Below are 25,199 nucleotides of genomic sequence, written 5' to 3'. Positions count from 1 at the left end.
CTCTTGCACTAGTTCGGCCACCGTGTTACAGAATCTTAAAGAATAGGGTCCACGAGGCCTTCTATTGTCATACTTCGTCTAGTCTCTTGGCTAGCTCTAGGATCCCTCTCTAGAGTGCACCAGCCATGGGCTCCAACTTTGCCGTACCCATTAGATACTTTTATGGGCGCTACTTCATTTTCTTACCCCCCCCCCTAAAAAAAACGTCAATGAAAAGATACAAAATCGTGTTTTTTTTCAAATCTAAACATTTTTTTTTTGAGGGGGGCAAGAAAATGAAGTTAAGGTATTTTTTGTCGATTTAATTTTTTTATGCCTCCTTCAGATTCCTCATTAAGGGGTTAAAAAATTTTAATTTTTTTACCCCTTAATTAGGAATCTGCAGGAAGCTATTCGAGAGCTAAATATCTGCGAAGATGCGTGCTTTAGGAACTATGTTGCAGCAATTTTTTTTTAGATAATGGTCTTCTAAAAAGATCGATTGCTTGCAGACATTGTAAGACATCAGAACGAACTGTTCTTATGAACAATAGTGGATGTTCCGGCTACATTGACGGTAAAGCTTATCGTTGTGTTAATAAAAAGTGTAGTTCGAAGAGCTCACTTAAAAATGGTACGATGTTTAAAGGAATAAGCGTTCTATTTCACAAAATCCTTAGAGCTTTCTATTACTGGGTATTTAATTATACTACTTACCAAGCAATAGTTCTTTGCAAAATATGTAAAAAATTCATATATTAAAATCAAGGATACAGTGATGGAAATCATTGCTTCTAAAAGCGATGATAGCTACCAAATTGGAGGAACTTCTGTTTGTGTACAATTTGATGAAACCTCCATATGCAACGGTGTAATTGTATCTGATCCTTCTTCAACTTTGGATTCCATGCCTGGAATTCAATGGATTATAGGCGGCATAGTAGAAGGTAATTGTAGAGAATTTGTTCTTGAATTGCTACCTAATCGACAATCTAGTACTATTGAAGACCTTTTTAGACGCAGAGTAAAACGTGGCTCTATTGTAATTACTGATGGATACCCTTCATACCCTCCAGCCTCTAGAAATTTTGGGAGTGAACATTACATAATAAATCATTCGCTTGGATTTAAAAATGCAGAAGGAGACCACACAAATAATATAGTAAATTTGTGGTCCCATTTGAAGAATGAATATAGATCGAGAAGTGGGCTCAAAAGGCATAGGATTAATTTATTTCTAAATGAATTTACTTGGAAAAAAAGAAATATCAATCATTCTAATAATGATGATCATAGTTGTGCTTATATAAAAATTTTAGAACTTTGTAAGTAGAAATAAATAAAATTTCTTCTAAATAGTTTTTTTTAGGGGGGGCAAGGAATTGAAGTAGCGCAAAATTTCCAATAATTCAAACCATTCTCTACGATTACATGTTTCTTCCACTTACCTTACTGTTGCTTAATTGCACAATCTTCCATCTGTTTCATCTTACTAACTTCTTCCGTATATATGCGGCTCAAGGAATCTGCAACAACCATTATCTTCGGGTTTCTGTATTCTATAGTAAAGTCAAATTTTATATCTCCCCTATCCACCTATTAATCCTAATATTACTAAAATTTGCCCTATTCCTAATTTTACTCAAGGCCTTGTGGTCTGTCTCAATCTTAAATTTTCTTCCTCTGAGTTCGTATTCAAACTTTTTAATTCCCCAGAGTACTGCGTACATTCCTTTTTCTGATATCGAGTATCTACTTTCCGTTGGAGTAAACTTTTTTGAAGCCCACTGTACCGGAACCCGCTCATTCAATCCGTTTCTCTGCAATAACACGGCTCCCATGCCAACGTTGCTCGCATCTGTTCGCAGCAAAAATCCTTTACTATAATCAGCTATCTTTAGACTTTTCAAATTTCTTAAACATTCTTTCAAACTTTCAAACTCTTTTTGCATTTCCTCCGTCCACTTGAAGTTATTCCCATTTCCCTTAAGCGCATTTGTTAAATGGTATGTCAACTTAGCGTAATCTTTAATAAAACTTCTAAACCATCCAGTTTATCCCAAAAATCTTTTTAATTCTGATACATTTGCTGGCGCTGGGTATTCTTTCGCTTCATTCTTTTTAATTTCGCACGCCCGAGAACCCTCTCCATTTAGTGTCGCCCCTAATAGCTTTACTTCCTTTTTACAGAATTGTATCTGCTAATATTTATTTTCATGTTATTTTTCTTAAATCGTTTTAAAACTTCTTTTAGCAGCTCATCGTGCTTTCTTTTCGTTTTTGCGTGAATTACTACATCATCCATATACACCTCTATTCCTTCTCCTAACAGGTCGTCAAAAATCGTATTCATTGTTCTTTGTAATATTTGGGGCGAGTTCTTAAACCCCATTACCATACTATTCCACTCGTAAACTCTCCCATTGAATTCAAATGCTGTTTTATGTTTATCCTCTTCGCAAATCTCAATGTGGTAAAAACTGTCTTTAATATCTATCACAGTAAAAAACCTTGATCTCTGCCTTCCTCGATTACACCTCTAATTGGTGCCAATTCATACGGATCCTTATCAACTATATCATTTAAAGCCATTAAGTTCCTTACCAGTCTTATCTTTCCATTTGGCTTCCTAAGCGCCCTTACTGGGTTCCGCCATTCCGACACTGATCTTCTAATTATTTATCCTCTTTCTAAACTCTTAATGTGTTCTACTGTGTCCGCAATAAGCGCTTGTTCAACCATTTGTCCTTTCTTCTTTACGACCTTTCCCTCTTCGGTTTTAATTCGGCATTTTTCCAACTTAAAATATTTAATTTCCTCCTCTTCGTCCGAAAATACCTCATAATACTTCCGTCTCAATCCATCTAATCCCATATATTCAACTCTCTCATCTATAATCTCCCTGCTTCTCGTCTATTCCTGCTCTTTTTTACCCTTCTTATAATTATCCTCACTTAAACATTCTTCATGATCTATCGCTGACCTTTTAGAAACTAAATACTTGGAATCACTTTTATTAAACCTATTATATTGGCAATTTCTAAAAATATGTCCTGTTCGGCCACACTCATAACATCTAAAAAGCCTTCTCTTAAATCCAGTTCTTTCTGCACATTTCGCTTCCATAGCTTTCTTAACTGTTTCCGTAATCATCAATATCATGTTCCTTATCTCTACTTCTCTTCTCACTTCCATTTTCTTCCTTTCTTTCTCTTCAATCAACTTTTTTCTTATTTCTTCGACTCCTCCTTCAATCGGAACATTCAAAACAATAAAATTTTTCAAATCTTCACTTCCTCTTCTGCAGACTTCTCTCTTCCATTTCCTCTAATCTTAAATCATACATTATCCTCTCAAACTCACTATGATTTCTGAACTCTTGTCCACAGTCAACTCTTGTCAACTCATCATTAGGTTGGGCCCCCATGTATTTATTTATCGTAATGAGGGGTCAAAATATCTAAATATATAACATTAAATTTACAGGGTTTTGCATTTTTTTAGTCCAACTTTTGCATTTTTTATAGTCCAACTTTTGCATTTTTTATAGTCCAACTTTTGCATTTTTATAGTCCAACTTTTGCATTTTTATAGTCCAACTTTTGCATTTTTATAGTCCAACTTTTGCATTTTTATAGTCCAACTTTTGCATTTTTATAGTCCAACTTTTGCATTTTTATAGTCCAACTTTTGCATTTTTATAGTCCAACTTTTGCATTTCAATGGCCTTTTTTTTGAAAAAAAAAACCCCCTAATGCCTAGAAAAGCGAGATCTTCGGTCACTCCTGATGTCTTAAAGCTCATTGAAAGACATATAAAAAACGAAAACTTGACCCTAAAAGATATTGCTACAACATTAGATTTAAGTTATAAAACAATTTGGAGGATCCATAGGAAAATGTTAGAGGAAGAATCCATTGTTTCTACAATAACAACAAATCGTTCTAAAGTTTAAGCTCATAGAGTTTTAAAGCCTATCGACATTGTGCTTAAAAACGTCATTGCACGTAGTAATGACAAGACTCTAAGTGAAATCAAAGAAGAACTTTATACAATAGCAAATGTTTCAATGTCTTTGTCAACTATTTCGAGAAAGTTGAAATATCTAAATATTACAAGAAAAAGACTGTCTCTAATTCCTGCAGAGCGTAATTCGCAGGACAAAATTGATAAAAGAGCAGAATATGCTATGGAAATATCAGGATATTCACTAGAAAATTTGATTTTTTTGGATGAAACTGGATTTAATGCTCATACCACAAGGCATTATGGGTTTTCATATAAAAATAAAAAAGCATTTAAAACAGTCCCTGCAAATCGAGGCAAAAATTTAAGTTGTCTTTGCGTAATTTCAAAATCGAATATTATAGCATACGAAATGAAAAGGGGCGCATATAATTCTGCTCTATTTGTCGAATTTATTGAAGGACATCTTGTAGAATTTTTCCAAAGAAATCCTCAAAAGATTTTAATCATGGATAATGCTAAATTTCATCATTCAAGAGAAGTTTTAGGAAAGCTAAGAGAATTAGGCATATCTTATGTTTTTTTGCCTCCGTATTCCCCACAGCTTAATCCAATTAAAGAGTTTTTTTCTATGATAAAATCAAGGTTTTGTGCTATAAGGAACTCAAATAATGCTGTTGAAACGGATTTGGAACAAGTGCTGAACGATGATTTCAGCCTTTCGTGTAATGGATTCTACACTAATATGTTAAGATGGTTAGAAATGGCAAGGCAGAAAAACGAGTTTATCTAATTAAATGAGTTTGTATATATTTTTTGCATAATTCTATTGATTTTTGATTTTTTATCAAATCTTGGTTTTTTTTCAAAAAATGGACTATAAAAATGCAAAAGTTGGACTATAAAAATGCAAAAGTTGGACTATAAAAATGCAAAAGTTGGACTATAAAAATGCAAAAGTTGGACTATAAAAATGCAAAAGTTGGACTATAAAAATGCAAAAGTTGGACTATAAAAAATGCAAAAGTTGGACTATAAAAAATGCAAAAGTTGGACTTTAAAAATGCAAAAGTTGGACTAAAAAAATGCAAAACCCTGTAAAAACATCTTCGAATTCATGAAGATGGGCAATAATTAAAGAATACTGTTTAACCTCATATTTTGTCTAATGTCAACATTCTACAATTTTTTTTTCCAAACTATAAACTAATAAAAATGTACAATTTTAATTAAAATTAAATAATTACACGTTCTAAAAAGGTTTAAGTTCTTTTAAACAGAATTAACAAGTAACCGAAATTTTGACTGTTTTATATGCAGTTGCGAAATATGTAGAATTCTTATTTTAAAATATTTCATGTTCATTCTTCTCTGTAATCAAATTAGCTATTTTACTAAACGTTAAAAATTGAACAAAGACACCTACTATCATAAGTACAATATAAATCAGAACGTTTAGAAAGTATCAAATTTTTATGGATATGATTTAATTAGTATTTTGTTGCATTAAATTTTTTTGTCTCTTCCTTAAATTTATTTTCGACGTTTTGGAAAAAAGAGGACAAAATACAAAAAACCCCGATATCGAAATTTTTCTGCCAAAGCCGACATGACCCCAAATTTATAACCTATCGTGTTCTTTAACCATACTTTTTATAGAAAACATCATTAAAAAGATAAAATATTGCATATTTTTAAATAACGGGTATTAGCTTATTATAATCTCAAATTTCTTGCCCTCCTGTCAAATTTCGAAATGCATCAATCAACTCGCCTGTCAATTAATAATTCATTCGGATTTTATTTTAACCATTAGTATCTTAGCTCTGGCATCTTAAAATTATATTTATCAATTAAAATGTTTTTTATTTTTAAAAAATAATATTCTCGAATCTCCTATAACTTTTCTGAATGCCAGTTCATTTCTCCGTTTTTTTTGAAATAAAGATTTTATATGACGCCCTCAATGAACAAAGATACAAAGATATTATTTAATTTCCTAAATGACTACAAATTATATAAAATTTTTATATTTATTGTTTTGACTTTAATTTTTATTTTCGCATACATTGAAGTTACAGTTTGCTTTGATGAGATTGAATTGTTGAAAAATATTGGAAATAAATCAAAGCTGGATAAATGTATTACACTCATGATAATAATTTTTCTCAAGAAGTTAGGAGTTTACGTTGTAATGCACTTATTACCAATAATTTCTCTTTATTTTTTGACAAAAGCTTACAGAATTTGTATTTGTTTTTATATTCTAAAAGCATTGAATCTGAATCAATTGACTTATTTTAAAATTGGACCAAATTCAATTAGAAGTATATTAGACAGAAAAGTGTTTCAAACTGTTAATGGTTTGCATCGTTTTTTATTTGAATTTTCATACAGTATTACTTCTATTATTTCAATTATTATTGTGATGTATATTTATTTTAATATATATCTTACACTTTTTTCTATAGGTATTATGTTTTTAGTATTAATTTTGGTTGTGCCAATTGCCAAGGTCAGAACTATTATTAGAAATAGATATACAAGCCAGTATGATTTAGTTATTAATAATTTATACAGAATTACATATAATTATGATATTATTAAATCTAGTAAAAATGAAGATCTCGAATTGGTGACTCTTGCTTCACAATGCAGAAATATAAAATATTATGGTATTCGCTCCGCAATTTTATCAGCATTTACAGGATTTCTCTCAAAAAGTATGGTGACATTACACCATTCCTTAGTTTTTTATCTAATTTTGAATAAAAACAAGTATTTTAATGTACACACTGTAGCAGGATTTATACTTTTTAACAAGTTATTTTGTGGTTTGAGATTTCAATTTAACAGATTTAGAAATGAATACAACACTCTTTTACAATATTATACTGACATTATAAATAATGATTGGGATGAAATACGTTATGATATTGAAAATTTGAAACTATATTATGAATATAAAAATTTTGATAATAAAGACAAAGAAATAAAAATTAAAGTTGAAAATGACAAATTAAAAGATCAAAAAATGTTTCAGGTCGATAAAAATAAAGAAATAAGTGATTATATGGATTTTGAGATAATCAAAAGTACAATAATAGAGACACAAAAGGGTGATTTAATACGAGATGGAACTAAGAAATTTATTTTTAATGATAATATCTCTTTTCAAGATTTTGTGTTGACTATTGAAGATAAAATTTTGACAACACCCGCTAATTTTAGAATTAAAAAGGGAGAAAAAGTTGGAATAGTTGGCAAAAACGGAGTTGGGAAATCTACCTTAGTTAATGTCTTTTTAAGATTTAAAGATTATAAAGGATCAATTTACATTGATAACGTAGAAATGAGAAATATTTATAAGATCGACCAAAGGGATAAAGTTTCCTTCATTCCTCAGGAACCTGGAATTTTATATGGTACTATAGCGGATAATTTATTGTATAACAGTCAAAATATGAGTGTGCCCGACATTCCTAAACTTTGTACTATGTACAATATGAACTTTAAAGATTATAAAATGGACGTAGGCGACAATGGTAAATTTTTAAGTGGTGGCGAAAAACAAAGAATTTCTTTTTTAAGAGGCGTAATCAAAAATGGAGATATATTTATTTTAGATGAACCTACTGCTAACATGGATCCGAAATCAGAGAAAAATCTTATCGATATGATGCATAATTTTTTACTTGATAAGACAATTTTTGCAATAATCCATAAACATCATCTTTTAAAAAAATTTGACAAAATTGTTGGGATTTACGATAAGGAAATAATAGTTTATAATAGTTATGAGAAATTTCTCGAAAATTCACATTTATATTAGATAAAAAATAGATCACCATCAGGAAATTAATTTGTTTTAATAAAACATATTTATCGTAAATCGTCTTTCCAAAAATTTACATTTAATAAAAACATTAAGTAATACCCTAATTTTTTATGCATAGAAACGCTATAAAACGAGTCAAAACAAACATAAGTGAAAAAATATAGTAAAAAGCTGATGCAATTGTTCTGTATCCATTAAGCGTTTTTATGATGTGAATAGAACAAATGACGACATTTTATTTTTTTGGTCGAAAATTTTTTCTCGTAAAGATTTGTGTTATTTTTACTTAATAAAGTATTAGAGCTTTTCAAAAATCCACAAATTACCAAATAAAAGTGTTAATTTTTAGAATATATTTTTTATAGCGATATGACTGGTCCTGAACTTATAAATAAAAAAGTAGAGCCAAAATATGAGTTATGTGATGTAAATATTAGAAAAACAAATTGTACGAAAAAATAATAATTAATTATGTTGCATCAGGAAGAGGCATGAGAATATTAGCCTATTATTAATGTGATAAAAATAAAATAATTAAACTAGTTTTAAATACGTAATAATTAATTTAATCTTATATTTAAGAATAAAATTTTCCATTATAGAAATATTAGTTAGCGTATAGTATTTTAAAGGAATTAAATAATACCGGGATATTATAATTGTGGTATTTATATATATTTGTATAAAAACTTTACCTCTTCGATCTATTTTGTATTTATTACTTTTTTCAATGCACATATAAAGAATCGATTAGTGTAGCATAGGGCTCATGCCAGTTTTGTAAAAATTCTGTTTGAGATCAAATATTAAACATGTAAATGAACATTCATTACTTATTAAGAATCTTAATAAGTAGTTTGATCATTCTATGCAGAAATTACATATACGGATCTATTGAAGTTATGGGTATCAAATAAAAATAAATAACATTTTTTTAGCTTACTATGTTTCTCTAAACAACAATACCAAATAAACGTTCAAATTGATCACAAAATTTTTAAAATATATAATTTTTTCAATCTTGGAAAATAAGTGTAAAAATATTTCGTTTTTGCTATAATGTTAGATTCTATAACCTCTTATATCAATATATTTGCATTAGAAATATAGCCACTAAAAATATTTTTATTAAATTAAAAGAAGGATATTACAATAATAGTAAAATTTTTTTTTAAAATATAAAGGGTTATGTTGTTATTACAAGAACCTTAATTACATTAAATCATAATCAATCGCCGTATTGTGAGAAATTAATCGCTACGATTTTTTAGATGAGATTAAAGCTCAATAATAAAATTTATTCTATTTCGAAATTGTCTATCGTTTACTTAGGCTAGATATTTTCCAAATGTAAAAAAAATATAAATCTGACTATTATCTTTGATATGTATATCGATAGAATAATGTTTTTTCCCCTTTGTGTTATGTGAAATACATAACGTTGCGCTAAAAGCTCTTCTAAACATTATAATCTATAAACGGGATTTAAAAAATCGCGAACTATATTCACCAGAAACAAGTATGGTCAATGATATAAAATAAAATGGAGGCTTAAGCAGTGATTTGTATTAATGAATACTCCCCGTATGTAGAAAACATTTTTAATAAAGAATTTATTTATGGCTTTCATTGGCGGTTAAGGGTCCACGATTTTTTTAAGATTCTTCATTCCTTTATTAAATATAGTTGATTGGACACATGTTAAAAGGGTATCCCTCTTTGCATGATTTAATTTGCTTGTGTGTGTATAAAAAACATACATAAAAAAAATTCTAAAAATGAATAAAATAATACTGTGTTTAAGATTTCTTATGGTATTTGTCAATAACTTTATTCTTATTTTCCATCCCCTCTTTCGGAAAAGTTTTTAAATACTTTTTGTAGCCAATCAAATCTGTCAATTTGTAAGAAGATGATTGGTCAGTATGAGATCGGCTACGACAATATTTACAGCCATTACGTTCAGCATGTAGTTTTTAAAAAACATGATAACATTGTTAATATATTTATATATAATTTTTTTATTTAAATCCTTTCATTAAACATATATTTTGATACAAAAGGGGGCTCTAGGAGCTTGTACTGAATTATGTGACCGTCTCAATCTTCGTTATATTTTTTTTAGATGTTAGTGTTTTTATACATGAACTATGTTTCAAAAAAAAAACTGTATTAATAAAGCACAAAATTATATTTTAGAAAAATTTATAAAAAAAATTTGTTCGCCTCATAATATACATAAAAAATCGAATAAGAAGAAAAAAGGCACATTTAATATTGGATATTATGAGAAATGATTGAGCATAAATAAACTAGACACGTAAATTTTTACAATTCAAGGAATTAACTACAAAAAATCGATATTCTTGAGTTTACAAAAAAAGATTAATTTGAATGTTTGCAGTTGGAATAGTAAACCAATATCGAATAAAATCGAGATAACGATATTAAAAATCAGTTTTGTTGCAAGTTAACAATTTAAAACACAAAGGGCGCACAGAAAGATCTCTTATGTGATGGCACGATATATATATGATTTATAAATACAACAAAATTGCACAATAAATCCGACTTTTCCTTTTTCTAAGATTTTATTATAGATTGGGCTAAGAACATTAAAAGTCTATCCCTTTAAAAATTAATAAGAATATGACGAAGGAACTGTAAATGAAAAAGTATCTAAAATTGTAATGCTAAGCTGGAAATGATACTGCACCAAAAGATGTGTGTAGCACCAGATGTTGGGTAAATTATTTTACCATGAGCATAAATACTTTTTATCGAAAGACCACCGTAAAGAGCTAACTTCCACAAACCTGAAAAGAAATGTGTATATAAAAAACATTTTAAACAATGTATTAAACTCATTGAAATAATACTGTTCCAACCAAAAACTAAAGAAAATTGATGTATCTAGAAAAATTTTATCGCAACCCACATAAGAAGTATATAGTTCGATATATAAATATAACATTTTAAATTTTTTCTACCAAATTTTAGCTATTTGTTAAAATACTTTTCCATCTAAATATATGCCTATACCATATTTAATTTAATTAATCTCTTAATAAATAAATTCAAATCTAGATAATTTGCAATGGCAACGTGCTAAAATTACCATATATTGAACTTCAAAACAAAAGGTTTAAGTAGTTTTCTAGCCGAAGTCTGTGTTTGAAATGATATTAATAATTTGTCTTCAATATAGTTTTTCGATTGTATCATAAATAAAATACTTAAGTTTTGGCAATTTTAATTTATGTACGCCGAATTTCCGAGATTGAATATAATTTAAAGTTTCAAAAATTTCATCTTTTCTTGTAGTATGTCTGCCTCGGCAACATTTTTTTAATCTATTTTTATCTTAATTGTCGGTTATTTTTTTTGTTGTTTTTATATAAAATATAGACCATTATTTTTTTGCCATTTATACGAGGCTACGGGGTATGCTAGTATAAATTTTTTAAAGAAAAAACGTTTTTTGCAACATGTTAATATTGTGCAAAGTATTATCGGAGTATCATGATTTTATAATTTCTTATAATTTAAAGTCAAAATATGTTTTTTACTTTTCTCAATGTTGAATGTGTATGTGCTCCTTTATAATTATTGAAGCACCTCTATTTTATGCGGCAAATCGCAGAAAGATAAAAAAAAAGAAATTAAAGATTGTAACTACATTTCATTATACATAAACATTAAGATAAATATGGTTTTTTAATTAATTATTTACAATGTTTTTTTTCTTAGGAACACTTCCCTTCAATATAATTAATTTATTATCTGTCAAACGGTATAAAAGATAAAAAAAAATCCAAAATATTAGTACATTATATATTTTAAAGTTACTTAGAAAATTTAAACATGTCAATCAGACATGGACATAAAACTAATTAAGAAGGAACATATGAGAACCCAATCTGTGAGGTGCTCACAGCCCGGTGCTAGAAGGCGATGCTTCCATTGAGCAATGGCTGGGTTAGATTATCAGGAGTACAGAAATTGTTCCTACTTTATATGATGCAGTTGAAACAACTGGGCGATGAAAATGTCCGCGAAGATTATTAAGTTGATTCAATGAAATTTATGTGTGTACAGCCACAAGGAGATTAGCATCTAGTGTAGAAACGCACCTCAACGCCAAAAACAGTATCACCCATGTGGTTACTAAATGATACATAAATGTATCTAAGAAAATGGCCTAGTTGGAGCCCATACCTGATGCTCTCTAAAGTGGTATCATAGAGTTAACTAAGAGACAAGACGAAGTAGGGCAATAGAAGGTCTCATGGATCCTATCTTACAAGATTCTGTAACATTGTGGCCGAAACTAGTGAGAGACTGGTGGTCAACGCAGCCCAATAAAAATGCCGGGTTGGTGAGTGGTTGTGTATGGAGCCGTGTGTGCAATACAGATGATTTTAGGGACCTTTGAGTCAGTACGATGTTGTCTCTCCTCGATTTATAGATAACCATGACCGTTAAGTATATCCTCTGTGGGGTCACCCTGGACGTGATTTGAGGTATAAATGGAAGTGATCTCTTGGAGACAAAGTCCAATACATACGGCGGAGCTTGCTGCACCGGCAAGTTGTATGGAGGGAGTTTAAGTGAGTAAGAATCTCACAGTACCTGTTGAATGAGGATCACAACAAATCTTTTTGGTCCCTATGTAAGGTTTCTCCCTACCTCTTACTTGCAAGAAAAAAAAGGAAAAAACTATGCAATTTTTTTAAAAATCGACAAATACCAAAATCAAAATTCCATCGATAAGGGCTATTTCAGTCTGCAATACTTGTAAAATCAGTATGAATTTGAATAAATACACCTTAAAATTATTTTGACCGATAAATCATTTTTTTTTAAAAAATTTGACAACGTAGTTGATACCAAATAATCTAAGTTGCTTCGGTTAAAAACTATTCTCTTAGGAACTATTACCGCCCAATAGTTATTTTGTTGTTGTTCTAGACGTTTTTGCTACATTGAACATTCTATTTTAAGGATTTTAAAAAACTCACATAAAGATACTTGATATCGTTTTCGGTGAAAACGACGATTAAAGACTTATATACAGAATAAAGAATAGAAAATTTTTTGAGGAGTTTTTTTTTTGTATAAGGAAAAAAAAATTGGTTCTTTAAAAAAAAATAGATATATAAATTGTATTTTGGAATATAAAATAGATGTTTTTTTATAATTACACTTTTTTAGTGCATTAATACCATCAAACCCTTACCTGCAGCTTATAAAATCATACCAATATAAATATATTACAATAAAACATGGTTAACATATTAAAATTGCCTTTGTTGAATAAAGTCATTTTTTTGTCAATTTCGAATGATTGGAATTAATAAAGAGTTAAAAAAGATGATATTTTATTTTTACATTTCCCATATGAAATCTAAAAAAATTGATTAAATGTTTTACAGTATACAGTGCATTTTTGTTTTGAATTGTTACATTTTTATTGCACACACATCATAGATAAATTGTATAAGGGTTTTAGAATTTTAAAATGTTTTAGGATTGATCTAGACTATAGTTTCAATATCGAATTTTTCTAATGCCGAATTTTCGGTTTTCTATCATAGATCAATATTAATTACTCATATATCTGTTCCATGATATCTTTGATTTTATTGTTTCATATTTTATTTGTTCATTAGGATAAGATTAATTAAATATCGATTTTTATATAATTTTAATATGTACTTTTTAATTTTACAATTCTTTTCTAATTTATGCTATTCTGCAGAAGTAATATTTACAAACGACGATTCAGAACTAAATTTGTGTAGTAAAGATGGCAACAATGTTTTTGGATGCAATGATAAGGATGATATAATAAGAACAGAAATAAATCAAAACGAAGACGGTCAAATTTTTCTCAATGTATTGAAATATGACAAGGTATTTACCATTAAAGAAAATAAACTGATTTTATTTTCAAAGACTGGAGGATCAAATCAGATATTTGATGTCTTTTTTTACTATGGAAGTAGTTTTTTGATTAAAAACAAAGACAAATGCATATATTATGACAAAGAAAAAAATATATTTCGTACAGGCAAATGTGAGGAGGGAAGTACTGTGTTTAGTCTAAGGTTTGAATCCAAAAGTAATTATGATATTAAAAAGAAAGCCGATAAATCCTCTCAAAACAGAAATGGTACTAATAACAATAAAGACTGTACATCTAAAGAAATACCATGCCAATATGTAAGCACAAATCTACCACTTTGTCAATAAATAAGTATCATAATTAATTATTTCTACTATTACTACAAAGGCATAAGTAATCAAGAGAAGAGAATTAGAGATTTTTTGTATTATGTCAATAAATAATAAAATAGTTTTATGAAAATTCGAATTTTATTAATTTCAATATATTGTCATAATGTAACATGATTTAAAAATTTTACAAAACTAATCCCCAAAAACTTAAATTTTATCGTATAAATTAATTTAATTAAGTTTTCTTAACAAACTTACACAGCGATTTTGGAGTTGCGCAAATAAGCCCAATTTTTAAATCAAAAATTATTCAATCAACATTTATGTTAAATCCTGAAACTAAAGTTCCAAGCAGTGGGAAGATTAAGCATATAGGTCTTTTAAGATAATTACTTTGGCGGCTAATATTTTTCTTTAGTTGTCTCATATTATAATCTTCATATGCTAATACTCCTAAGATTTACAATGGGATAAAATTTTTTTACTCTGAATCGCCGAAAAATTATTTCATTCTTTTAATACATCAAAAATGGTATATTTTTGGTATTACTGTGTGTTCTATGATTACGAATAAAAACAATTTACATAAAGATATTTTTGTATGTTTAATTTTTGATTAATTTGCAAAAATTAGAATCTAGATAGGTTTCAAAATCCCAAGGAAACTATTAATATTGATCACAGTACACTTTATATTTTGCATAAAACAAATACTATAGATATTACAAATTACAAGATTAATATTTGTTTATGCATGCGCATACCTATATTGTAAGTTTTTAGTCGGGGCATCTTTTTATTTATACATATTTCATATTTTTTACGTAACAGTTATTATAATTATGGATTTATTTATTTGGCTATTTTACGTTTTTATTGAGAATATAGATTTTTAATATTTTTTTACTATAAATGTTTTTATTTATTCATTATATATTAATTCTGTTTGGTATTTTCCCTATGATTTATATACTTTCGTCTTTATCCTTAACAAGTAAAAACTTTTGATTATCTGATGAACTACATTTTTTAGAATAATACTTATCACTATTCTTATCATATTCAACACATTTATCTCTATTCCTAAAAATAAACGTCTTAGGTCCAATTAATGATAATCCAATTAGTTGTGATTCTTTATTGGGCTTAGAGTCCTTATATTTCAGTTTTGATCCATCTCCTATACTCAATACTTTTTTATTTTTAGTTGACCATATATTTTGTTTTGATGCTTTTCGTGAACCCGACAAGAAAAAATCGTCATCTGTGTTTACATTAGATTTATCAACAGAGTGAGCGGTACCATCTGACATTGAGCCTTTTATAAATTTATTGTCTGTATAGTGTTTTATGAAATATTGCAGGGATACACAAAAAAATATGAAAACCATAAGATATTCTGAAATTTTGAAATTTAAATATGTGATGAAACAACAAAATGACTATCAACATAATCATTACCGGCATTATTTGATTGGATAAACATATAATGATTTTTTTCATGAAATTTTTGCATCAATATAATACAACAAACCAAACATTTTTTCTTTGTTATAATGTTTACCAATGTGAAATAATTATCCTTTTTTATTAATATTTTGCTCATAAATAGATTTTAAATAATGTAAGTGGAATATATTATTACCACCTTTTCATAAAAATTTTTAATCCGATTTGATTTGAAGATATCAAGTTTATATATGTCCATTGATGTACTCATACAAAATAACGTACAAAATAAAAGTAAAAACGCACCATCGTCAGATAAAGACTAAGTTAAAATAATATCTACATATTAATACATGGAATCATAAACAAAATAAAGAACCCTTGTGAAGCTTTTAAATGTACGTAATAGATTTTTTTGATGGTTTTCGTTGAAATACAAGTTCACTGTAAGAAGGTTAAAAGATGCTCCTAAAGCGTTTTCAACCTATAATTTTTTTTAAAAAAGCAACCCTTTTTGGGGAAATGCTAAACGCATAAAGGGAAAAAATAAGTAAAAAAATATTTGGAAACAAAACACTTAAAAGTTAATTCTTAGCATACATTCGATTTATGAATCTGAAATCGGCGTTCTGTTTTGGGTCTTGCTGATTTCTCGGTTTTTACTCCACTCAGATTTTTTTCTTTGCAAGTAATAGGTGGGGAACCTTGCATAGACACCAGAGGGATTTGGGCATGATCCCTATACAACTAGGGATATAAGATTTTTTCTCACGAAAACTCTATATATATATATATAATTGCCGGTTCAGCAAGCTCCGCCTATTCATTGGACTTTGGCTCCAGCCACACTGTTCAAGTATACCTCAAATCGAGTGCAGGGGCCCCCACAGCGGATATACTTAACGAGGATTGTTATCTATAACCTTGGAAGTGACAGCATCACAATATCTAAAAGGTCCCGCCAATCATCTGTATAGCACACACGGCTTCTTACACCTCTCCAACACAAGTCCGACATGTTTATTGGGCTGCGTTAACCACCAGTCTCCCACTAGATTCGGCTTCGTGTTTCAGAATCTTGTGGAAAAGGCCCAAAGAGACCTATATTACCTTATTTCGTCTAGTCTCTTAGTTAGCTCTAGAATCCCACTCTAGAGTGCACTAGCGAAAGATACCAACTAGGCGTACCCACTGATACTTTTATGTGTCATTATGTCACCACAAAGGCGATACTCTTGTCAGCCTTTAGAGGCCTTTCTACACTAGATGCTAATCCCCTTGTGGCTGGACACACACAAGTTTCATTTTCTAAACTTGATAATTTCTTTGGACATTTTCCTCATCCGAATCGTTTCAATTACATCATAAAAGTAGATACAAATTTTGGTACCCTTGGGACGAGAACACAGCTATTGTTCAATAAAAGCATCGTGTTCGACTTCTGAATCAAGATCACCCTTTCAAATTTTTTCAAATGTCTCAGTATGTGAGATATTGAAATTGTCTACAAACTCTAGTGAATGATTAACCGTTTATGCATCAGCAAAGTAATCTTTGTTTTGAGTTTGTGATGTACTGAGTACATCACATAGACAGGTGTCGGAAATATCGCCTGTCACATCTATCCAAATATATGTATATCATTTCAAAGATTGTACACGATGATTCACTCAAACAAACAAACAAAAGTTGCTTAATTTTTACTGCATTCGTAAATACCCCAATGTTCATAGTTAAGTGCTGACAAGATATAAACGTATTAAAAGATTATTTATATAATTTTTCATTATTATTTATATAGCACTGCTTTCCTGGGTATCGTTCATGAGTTTCAGCTCTTCATCGACTTTGGTTTCTGTAAATTTATTACTTTTTTCCAGTTTAAATTTTCAGCTTCATTTCCCTTTACCGACACCACCTCTTTAACAGTCGCTTTGTCGTTGTGCGCCTACATCTCTAGCCACTTCTTCCTCTCCCGCATCTTCCTGGTCGTATCCTCATCTTCATTTTATAGAGATGGACTCTAGAGTATTCTTCAGCGCAATAGACAGGATGTATGCTTCAAGGTGGTGTTGGATTGCCAGAATCCCGATTTACTTTCTGTGTTATTTGGTCACCACTCCATTCATTGTCATTACATAATGTAATATTCTTGTTCGATATTTATGTTTAGTCCAGTTCATTTGCAAATAGGTCATATTTTCTTAGTTTTCGTTCTCGACTATAGTAAGTCGATCCTGATTGGTTATATCAACTTTAACTATTAAATTTTTTTTTCTTTTTGTTAAACACATGAAAATCAGGCTTTTTATGTGCCACCTTTATTTTTTTTGATATTCTCGTATCTACTCTTTTTTCGACACGATCATTTTCCATGATCTCTTGTACTGAGTGTCCACGTATTTTCTTTGCCTTTTTAAACCCACATTTAATACTTAGTAATAGATGAATGCATCTAACTACCTCGTTATGTCTTTTCATATAATCAAAAACCAACATTTGATCACATTTGAAGCATAATGATCCACGGTCTTCCTATGAGATCCACAATGGAGACATTGTCCCTCTTGTCCACAGAAGATATTTCTATCCTGTAGGAAGCAGTAAATTGCTGCGGATCTAGCCTGATTGTTTCCTTTAACCAGCCAAGTAGAAGAGTCCCTAATGCTTACTAAATCATTGTCCTTGGCTTTAAACAACTTTCCATGGTTTGTCCTTATGTTAATTTTGTTGTAAAGCGCTTCTTTTTGGGATTCTATTAGCATCTTCTGGGTTATATCTCCTACAAAGCTATACCTAATCCTTAGATACTCGTTAATTGTAACCAAATGGGATTTGCTCTCTTCCTCTACTTAAAGTATCGCTGCCCGCCTTAGTGAGCTATTTCTAGACCCATCTAACGTTTTATAAATATTAGAAGCATACATTCGCTTCTATCTTCGATACTTATGAGGCCTCTGCCCATTTCGGATCTAGGAAGGTATAGTCTTTCCTTGCAGGCTGGCTGTAGATGGACCTGGTACTTGATAAGTACCTGTCGGATATCAAAATCGAGACTTTTGAAATCTATTGGTTCTAATTTTAATAATCCTATATGATAGTTTATCACTGATATTGCATGCTCGTTTATAGCTCGAATCATATTCTTACCATTTAATTGAGTCTTGCACAGTTTTTCAACCCTCTGTAGGATATCACTTCTTACTTTTTCAAAAGTCTCTCTTTTGATAGCACTAGAGGCATCTTCTGTTATTCCAAGGTATTTGTATCCTTGATGCCCTTCTAGTACTACTTCATCTATACTACAATCATTACAGTTAGTTGCAGACTTACTACTGTTCATTTCTAAACCTACAGATCGAAAAACTTTTTAGTTTTCTCTTTCATCAGTTTTAAAACGACATTTTTCTCTGCGAAGAGCTATAAATAATCAAAAAATAGAAGAAGGTTTGTTACATAAACACTTCCGTGGGTCTGTATTCCTACTTTTAGGTAAATTGAATTCGGTTTCTTTCTCAGCGGTTCCATACATTGTACAAACAAAAGCGGCGACAGGGAATCCCTTTGTGATTTGCCCCTTTCAATCTTCTTATTCAGTATCGTTTCCGATCCTGATTTTATCACAATAAGCCACCTTTTAACGGCGACTTCTAAGAATTCATTTATCATTGAGTGAGATTTAACTTGATAATACACGTTAATAGATAAGAATGGTCTACGGAGTCGTAGTCTTTCTTTGCATCTATACTTATGGTTCAGCTCGTTTCCATGCTCCTTATTCACTGCTATATTAATCATTGCTTGTTCTTTTGCTCCTTAGACTTGTCTAACTGTCCATAGTTAGTTCTCTGCTAGTAGTCCTCTACTTTCTATAACTAGCTTGATTACTTTCGTAACGCATTTCGTTGTAAGCTTGTTTAGATTCGACATACAGGTAATAGGCCTGAAGTCATTTCCACTAGTGGGGTTACCTTGGGGTATTAAATAAGTAATCCTCCTGTAGAACCAAGCTCCGGGTTCTTTCTTATCTAGCATATTACCAAACAACCTTAAAGAAATGAATGTATAGCTTCACACTACGAAACCACAGCGCGCAAGAAATAATAGCCAATGAAAACGCAGAAATTTGGGTATACATCGAGATCAACACTATTGTATAGATACAATTTAAAAGCTTTTAATTTTGTACTGGATGAGAAGAATAAAAAAGTAACGCCAATTGAAATAAGAGTAACCTCCCAGGATTTTTTACAGAAAGTAGAACAGGAAAAACTTACAAAGTACGACACTTTAGCAAATGAATTGAGCCTAATGCACAAATGCAAACTTTAAATACTACCATACATCATGACATGGACAGAATTGTGACAAAAACAACAGCAATTATATTAATGCCATCGTCCTACGACTAGCATCGAAGCTTATATCCAAATGGGAATTATAAAAAGACACTAAAATCATCTCCTTTGAACACAACATGGACTCGGCAAAGGAGGATATGGAACTAAGAACATAAAGAGGGAGCTAGAAGGTGGTGTGATTAGATAGAATGGCGGCCATGGAGTTAAATTAAAGAAAATAAACCTAATAATAGCTTCAAAAAAAAATTATAGCTTTACACTTGTCTATAATAAAATTGAAAATTATATCGCAGCCTGCAGGCTTCTAATTTATTAAATTTGAATAATATCTACAAATTTTCTCAAGTTCGGGGAAGTGATCTGATCTTGGCTATCCGGAATGTACTCAAGAAGATACTTGAAACTATTGGAGTCTTTGGATTGTTCTTTCTTATTCATCCTATTGGACAGAATGAACTAATATCTTCTTTGCTTACATTGTGAGTTACTTAAACGGCACATTTTAGTATTCTATAATAGATGCTTCTATAGATATGAAAATTCTGGTTTTCACGCCTATACTTTCTCCTTCATTCAGCCACCTCTAGCCTTCTTGAGTATATGGCTTTCCTCTTGTTGAGTATAGCAATGGCTTAAGAAGTATCTTGGTGCAAACATACAAGCATGTTAAGTTCACGCATTACTTTATTGGCTTCACGCTTTTCCTCATTTGAAAGTTTATAAAAAGCCCTGGTTTTTTTGATGAGGTTAAGCTTGTCTTCAATCTCAGCAATCTTTTTCAAGATACTAGCCTTCCATACGAAGGGTTGAACTTATTACTGGCCATTTCCTGATAGCAGATCTGTGCAGTTGGCAGTATTCCGACCAACTCAGTCATGTTATGAGATGGGTGGGATCTAACGTGGCTATCTACCGCCTTGACTGTAGCATCAAATTCAACAGATTAACCTTCAAGAAAGAAATCTTACCGAACCTTCGACCTGGTCCACACATATATTCTGGATTAAAATGTGTTTTTCCAGTAACAATTTTTGTGTTTTTTAGAAGAGCTTGGTTTCGAAGAGACTACTCTCTTCTTTCAAGCCGGTTTAAACCTTTTTTCTTTTATTAGGGTTCACTAAAAATTCACGGGCTGTCATTTGTCTACCACTATTACAAGTGAGTGCTTTTTTCACTTTGCTCATAAATTTTTTGTGAACCCATGTTAGGCCCTAATTTTTCACAGAAGAACTCGGTTGCTTTATTTCACCTCCTCTTGACATTTTACCTGTCAGACATCGAACCAACGCCGACCATATGAATCCCTAAATGTGAGAGATTTTCATTTAAAAAAATGTGAAGGATGATATAAGAGATAGATGATTAAAAAATATTAGGTATGAGCATTTACATTGTACTGTTTGTCAATTTACTCATTTCAAAAGAGAACATCAATATAACCTACTCTAAATGTCGATATTAGAGTGTTTATTAGTTTTTTCATCTTTTCCTTCCATCTTGCTTGGGGGTAAAATATAAAAATTAAAATATTGGGTACATGACCGTTTGGAACCCGCATTGGGAAAATGAACCCGCATTGGGAAAATGAACCCGCATTGAAAAATTCAAAAAAAGGAAAAATAAAAAAATCATAAAAAAAGGACTTAACGATTTATTTTAAATAATGACAGAAGACAATTTATCCGGCGATTTTTGGGAATTTGGAAAGCCCAATGAAACTGTAAAAGGTACTCATAGTGTTCTTCTTTGTTTATGTTAAGATCGAATATCTTTTATAGAAATGAGCCAAAACCAACAAAATTATATGGTGTTGTGACTCAGAATCGCTAGAGGTATCAGCATTTATGGAGTGATTCTTAGTACTGTGCTCCATCCCTTTGCTTAGCTAATGTGGCATCATATGCTACTCATTGATTAGAGATCAAAATAGAAACAGGTTATACATTTTCTTGTTATACCTCAAGGAAAAAGCAGTATTTCTACTAGTTACAGAAACGAGCAAGGCGCACGCCGATTCGGCATCAAATGTTTCCAAAATAGACTTTTCTTTATATTCCACGTATAAATACATTACATCACTAAAAACCTCATCTGCTTTAACATACATTGTTTTTGCCAATTTTGCCTTTTTTTTAAAGGGGGGTCCTTTAAAATTTCAATGCGGGTTTATTTTCCCAAAGCGGGTTCATTTTCCCAAAGCGGGTTCATTTTCCCAATGCGGGTTCATTTTCCCAATGCGGGTTCCAAACGGCCATGTACCAAATATTGAGAAGTGTAAACTTTTTAAACATGTAGTAGCCCTTGGGCTCTTACGACACTTAATATTTTCTATTTAAATATTTTTCAGCCTTACCCTTCAACTTGGGTCTAAACATAACTCAAATAAATCTTTTTGTAACATTCCGTCTTCTATTTCAGATTAGACCTTGTGCCTGATCACAAATGGCGGCAACGAAGCGATTATAGAAGATGAAATAATGGATTTGGCGTTAAACAGGTCGAGAGAACCGCTGGTGGTTGATAAGTGGTTGGAATATAAAGGACTAAAGAGAGAGGATCGAAAGCTTTATTAGCCAATTTATTGAATATGAGAAATAAAGAACGCAAAGTGCACTATATCAAAAGGTAACTGCGAAGCTAAAATGCAAGGCTGAACTGTGGTTAAGAAAAACCAAGAAGACATGCCAACTTTCGGGCTTTCTGGCTAAAGTGAGCTTTAGGTAACAAAAATCTATATAGGGGGTTTTTGTTTTTTTTGCCGCTTTTTTCAAAAATGGAGAGAAAATTTGAAGAAAGTAACAAAAATAAAAATTAGAACAATGAATTTAATAATGCATCAAAAACAGAATTAGTGGAATTTCTTTGAAGCATGTACCCAAATAAATAAAGTTTAGCACTATTTGTTGACCTTTTTCTATTAGGTATAGAATTTTTGAGGGGACGTTAATTACCTTCTATGGTATTGGTATGAACCCCAGTACTGGGATCTCGAAAGTGTAATGAGTGGTTAACCATGTGGTATTCATTGAATATCGTATTCGAAAAATGGGAAGCCCTTCACATATCACTATATATAGTACTTTCGAACTTACAAATTTCAATAAAAGAGCTGTTAACGTTTCTTTATCTCTTTTTTTAATATATATAAGTATAATTTTGCGTTCTGGAGAACGTTCTATCATACCAAAACACCAAAACTCCTTTACTAATTACCTCTATGATATTTGTTTTTTCCAATTTTAGTTTCATCTATTTCTACTATAACTTCTTCTCTCCTATCTTGTTCAAAGATGATAAATATTTATCATAAATGTTTATTTCTTTTAATTTTTTTAAATGAAGGATATAGAACGTTTAGAACAACCTAAAATTTGACAAATATTCTTACGAGGATAGCCAAGAACCCACAAATTAAATACCTGTAAAATTGTGATATGATCAAGTCTACTGTTTTCAAAGAAAGTGTCTTTCCATATAGACACTGTCTCCTTACAGTCCTTCCAAGTACATTTAATGAGGTAATCCCGTTTACTAACCAACCTCATCCTATCATGACACACAGTATAGATTTAATCTTTTTTTTTATTAAACAAATTATTATATATAGTTTCGATTTCTTATCTTGTCAGAATTCTTTCCTCCATTTTAAAAAAAGGGGCAAAAAAAACAAAAAACCCTTATATCGATTTTTGTTACCTAAAGCTCACTTTAGCCGGCTTTCTTAGAGAGATTTAAGAATAAGTACATAAAAAAGAGACAAGTACTCAGAAAGCGGAAATGTTTTGTAATTGCATAAAAGAAGGCTCCAAATACCCAAACGTACTTTCATACGCTCACAACTTAAAAATATACGCTTAAAAGTGGAAACACTATTAATTAGAAGTAGAGACGGCTAATGGAATTATCTGAAGATATATAATTGAGATTATACAGAAAGGTGTAATGACTTATGATCTTGAAGAATGTTAGAGTGAAAGAAAAAGTTCTAAATAAGAAGTTAAGACCATTCCGCAAGAAAAACCCCTTTGAAACAAAAAAAATAATGAAGGAAATATGGATCCCGTGAAGATTAAGACAACCGAAGATGAGAAACCTAAATGTGACCCCAGGAGAGGAGTGTTAAACATATCGCTACAGTCAGAAAAGAAAATGACAATAGGCCAAGACTATAGCTCACTGACAGCGAACATTTTGTAGAAGAGTTGATAGATAAAGAAACTACAGTGACAGTTAGAGGACGAAAGAAAGCTCAAAGCATAGGAATGAAAAATACCAAACAGCGGGTCAAATAAGAAAATTATCTGGTAATCGAAAAGTGTTAGGATTTGGCAATCTCCGAATAAGAAGAGAGGATACACTACAAGAAGATGTAACAAATGTGCTAGTGATCGAAGATATGGAAAAGTCATTAATTTTAGCATCGACGATGTTACTCGAAGTTAGTTCCATTTATAACGGCAAAGAAAAAAACCTAGACAAAAATGGAAGTTATTATGGAAGCGAGAGTTGCGTATAAGAAAAATTGCCACGAGATGATACTACCGGGTTAGTTATTGACATGGACTGCAGAGATTCGAACTTAAAAAAAAGATTACAAGAAGATCTACAAGATTACTCTGAGGTATTCACAGATGGGGTAGGCCTATAAGCATTGACATTGAGCAGCAATAGACTTGATTGTTACGGTAAAATCACAACACGCCCGAAACATAAAAGATTCTGAAGAACTCAAAGTTATCAAGAACAAGTAAAAAATTTTAAGACAAGGTGTTATAGAAGAAGTGAAAGCAAATACGTCTCACCAGTGGTCTTGTATAAGAAGAAGAATAGTGGGATAAGATTTTGCAGTGGTTTTAGAAGAATAAACAAGGTAACAATTTTTTTAGAGCATCCAGTATAATGAATCGATGATACCTTAGACCAGTTGCAAGTGGCTAAAATCTTTAGTGCCATGGAGGTTTAAGCAGCCTATAACCAAGTAGTGTACGCGTAGAGGAAGAGGATAAATAAAAGACGGATTTTTATACGAGAACTGGAATTTATCAAAAAAAAGATGCTGTTTAGACTAATTAACGCGTTATTTACGTTTCAAAAATTATGAAAAAAAAAATTTAAGTATATGTACAAATTCGTTATGATATACTTATACGATATATTTGTCTACTTGAAAGACCACGAATCACATATGGAACATTGGAAACTTGTATTAAAGATAATCAAGAACATAGTATTTATATTAAAGAAAGATAAATGCAAATTCGTGCAGAGCAAGGTAGAATTTTTAAAATTTACAGTGGTAGACTGATTGGTGACAATACCGTTACAACATTAGTTGAAAACTATGGAATAAATAACTCCAAGATAAA

At 30.7% G+C, this 25,199-nt stretch overlaps 4 protein-coding genes across 4 annotated transcripts; 3 read left to right on the top strand and 1 right to left on the bottom strand.

The window, feature by feature from the left end:
- Positions 1–5,911: 5,911 nt before the first annotated feature.
- On the top strand, positions 5,912–7,777 carry VNE69_09113 (ABC transporter; the record flags this gene model as incomplete). The annotated part of the gene is made up of 1 exon (XM_065474631.1): positions 5,912–7,777. The coding sequence occupies one exon, from the start codon at positions 5,912–5,914 to the stop codon at positions 7,775–7,777; it is 1,866 nt and encodes a 621-aa protein (XP_065330703.1).
- A 5,718-nt stretch (positions 7,778–13,495) lies between these two features.
- Positions 13,496–14,038, top strand: VNE69_09112 (ricin B lectin (RBL4e); the record flags this gene model as incomplete). The annotated part of the gene is made up of 1 exon (XM_065474630.1): positions 13,496–14,038. The coding sequence occupies one exon, from the start codon at positions 13,496–13,498 to the stop codon at positions 14,036–14,038; it is 543 nt and encodes a 180-aa protein (XP_065330702.1).
- Positions 14,039–14,988: 950 nt separating this feature from the next.
- Positions 14,989–15,336, bottom strand: VNE69_09111 (ricin B lectin (PTP6g); the record flags this gene model as incomplete). Its single annotated transcript, XM_065474629.1, has 1 exon — positions 14,989–15,336. The coding sequence occupies one exon, from the start codon at positions 15,334–15,336 to the stop codon at positions 14,989–14,991; it is 348 nt and encodes a 115-aa protein (XP_065330701.1).
- An 8,550-nt stretch (positions 15,337–23,886) lies between these two features.
- On the top strand, positions 23,887–24,481 carry VNE69_09110 (uncharacterized protein; the record flags this gene model as incomplete). Its single annotated transcript, XM_065474628.1, has 4 exons — positions 23,887–23,949; positions 24,006–24,116; positions 24,185–24,320; positions 24,366–24,481. The coding sequence occupies 4 exons, from the start codon at positions 23,887–23,889 to the stop codon at positions 24,479–24,481; spliced, it is 426 nt and encodes a 141-aa protein (XP_065330700.1).
- Between the last annotated feature and the right edge of the window lie 718 nt (positions 24,482–25,199).

This window comes from Vairimorpha necatrix, chromosome 9 (genome assembly GCF_036630325.1).
Source record: "Vairimorpha necatrix chromosome 9, complete sequence".
Classification (NCBI taxonomy): Eukaryota; Fungi; Microsporidia; family Nosematidae; genus Vairimorpha; species Vairimorpha necatrix.
The sequence above is the reverse complement of the archived record's forward strand: the minus strand, read 5'-3'. Positions and strand labels throughout refer to the sequence as shown.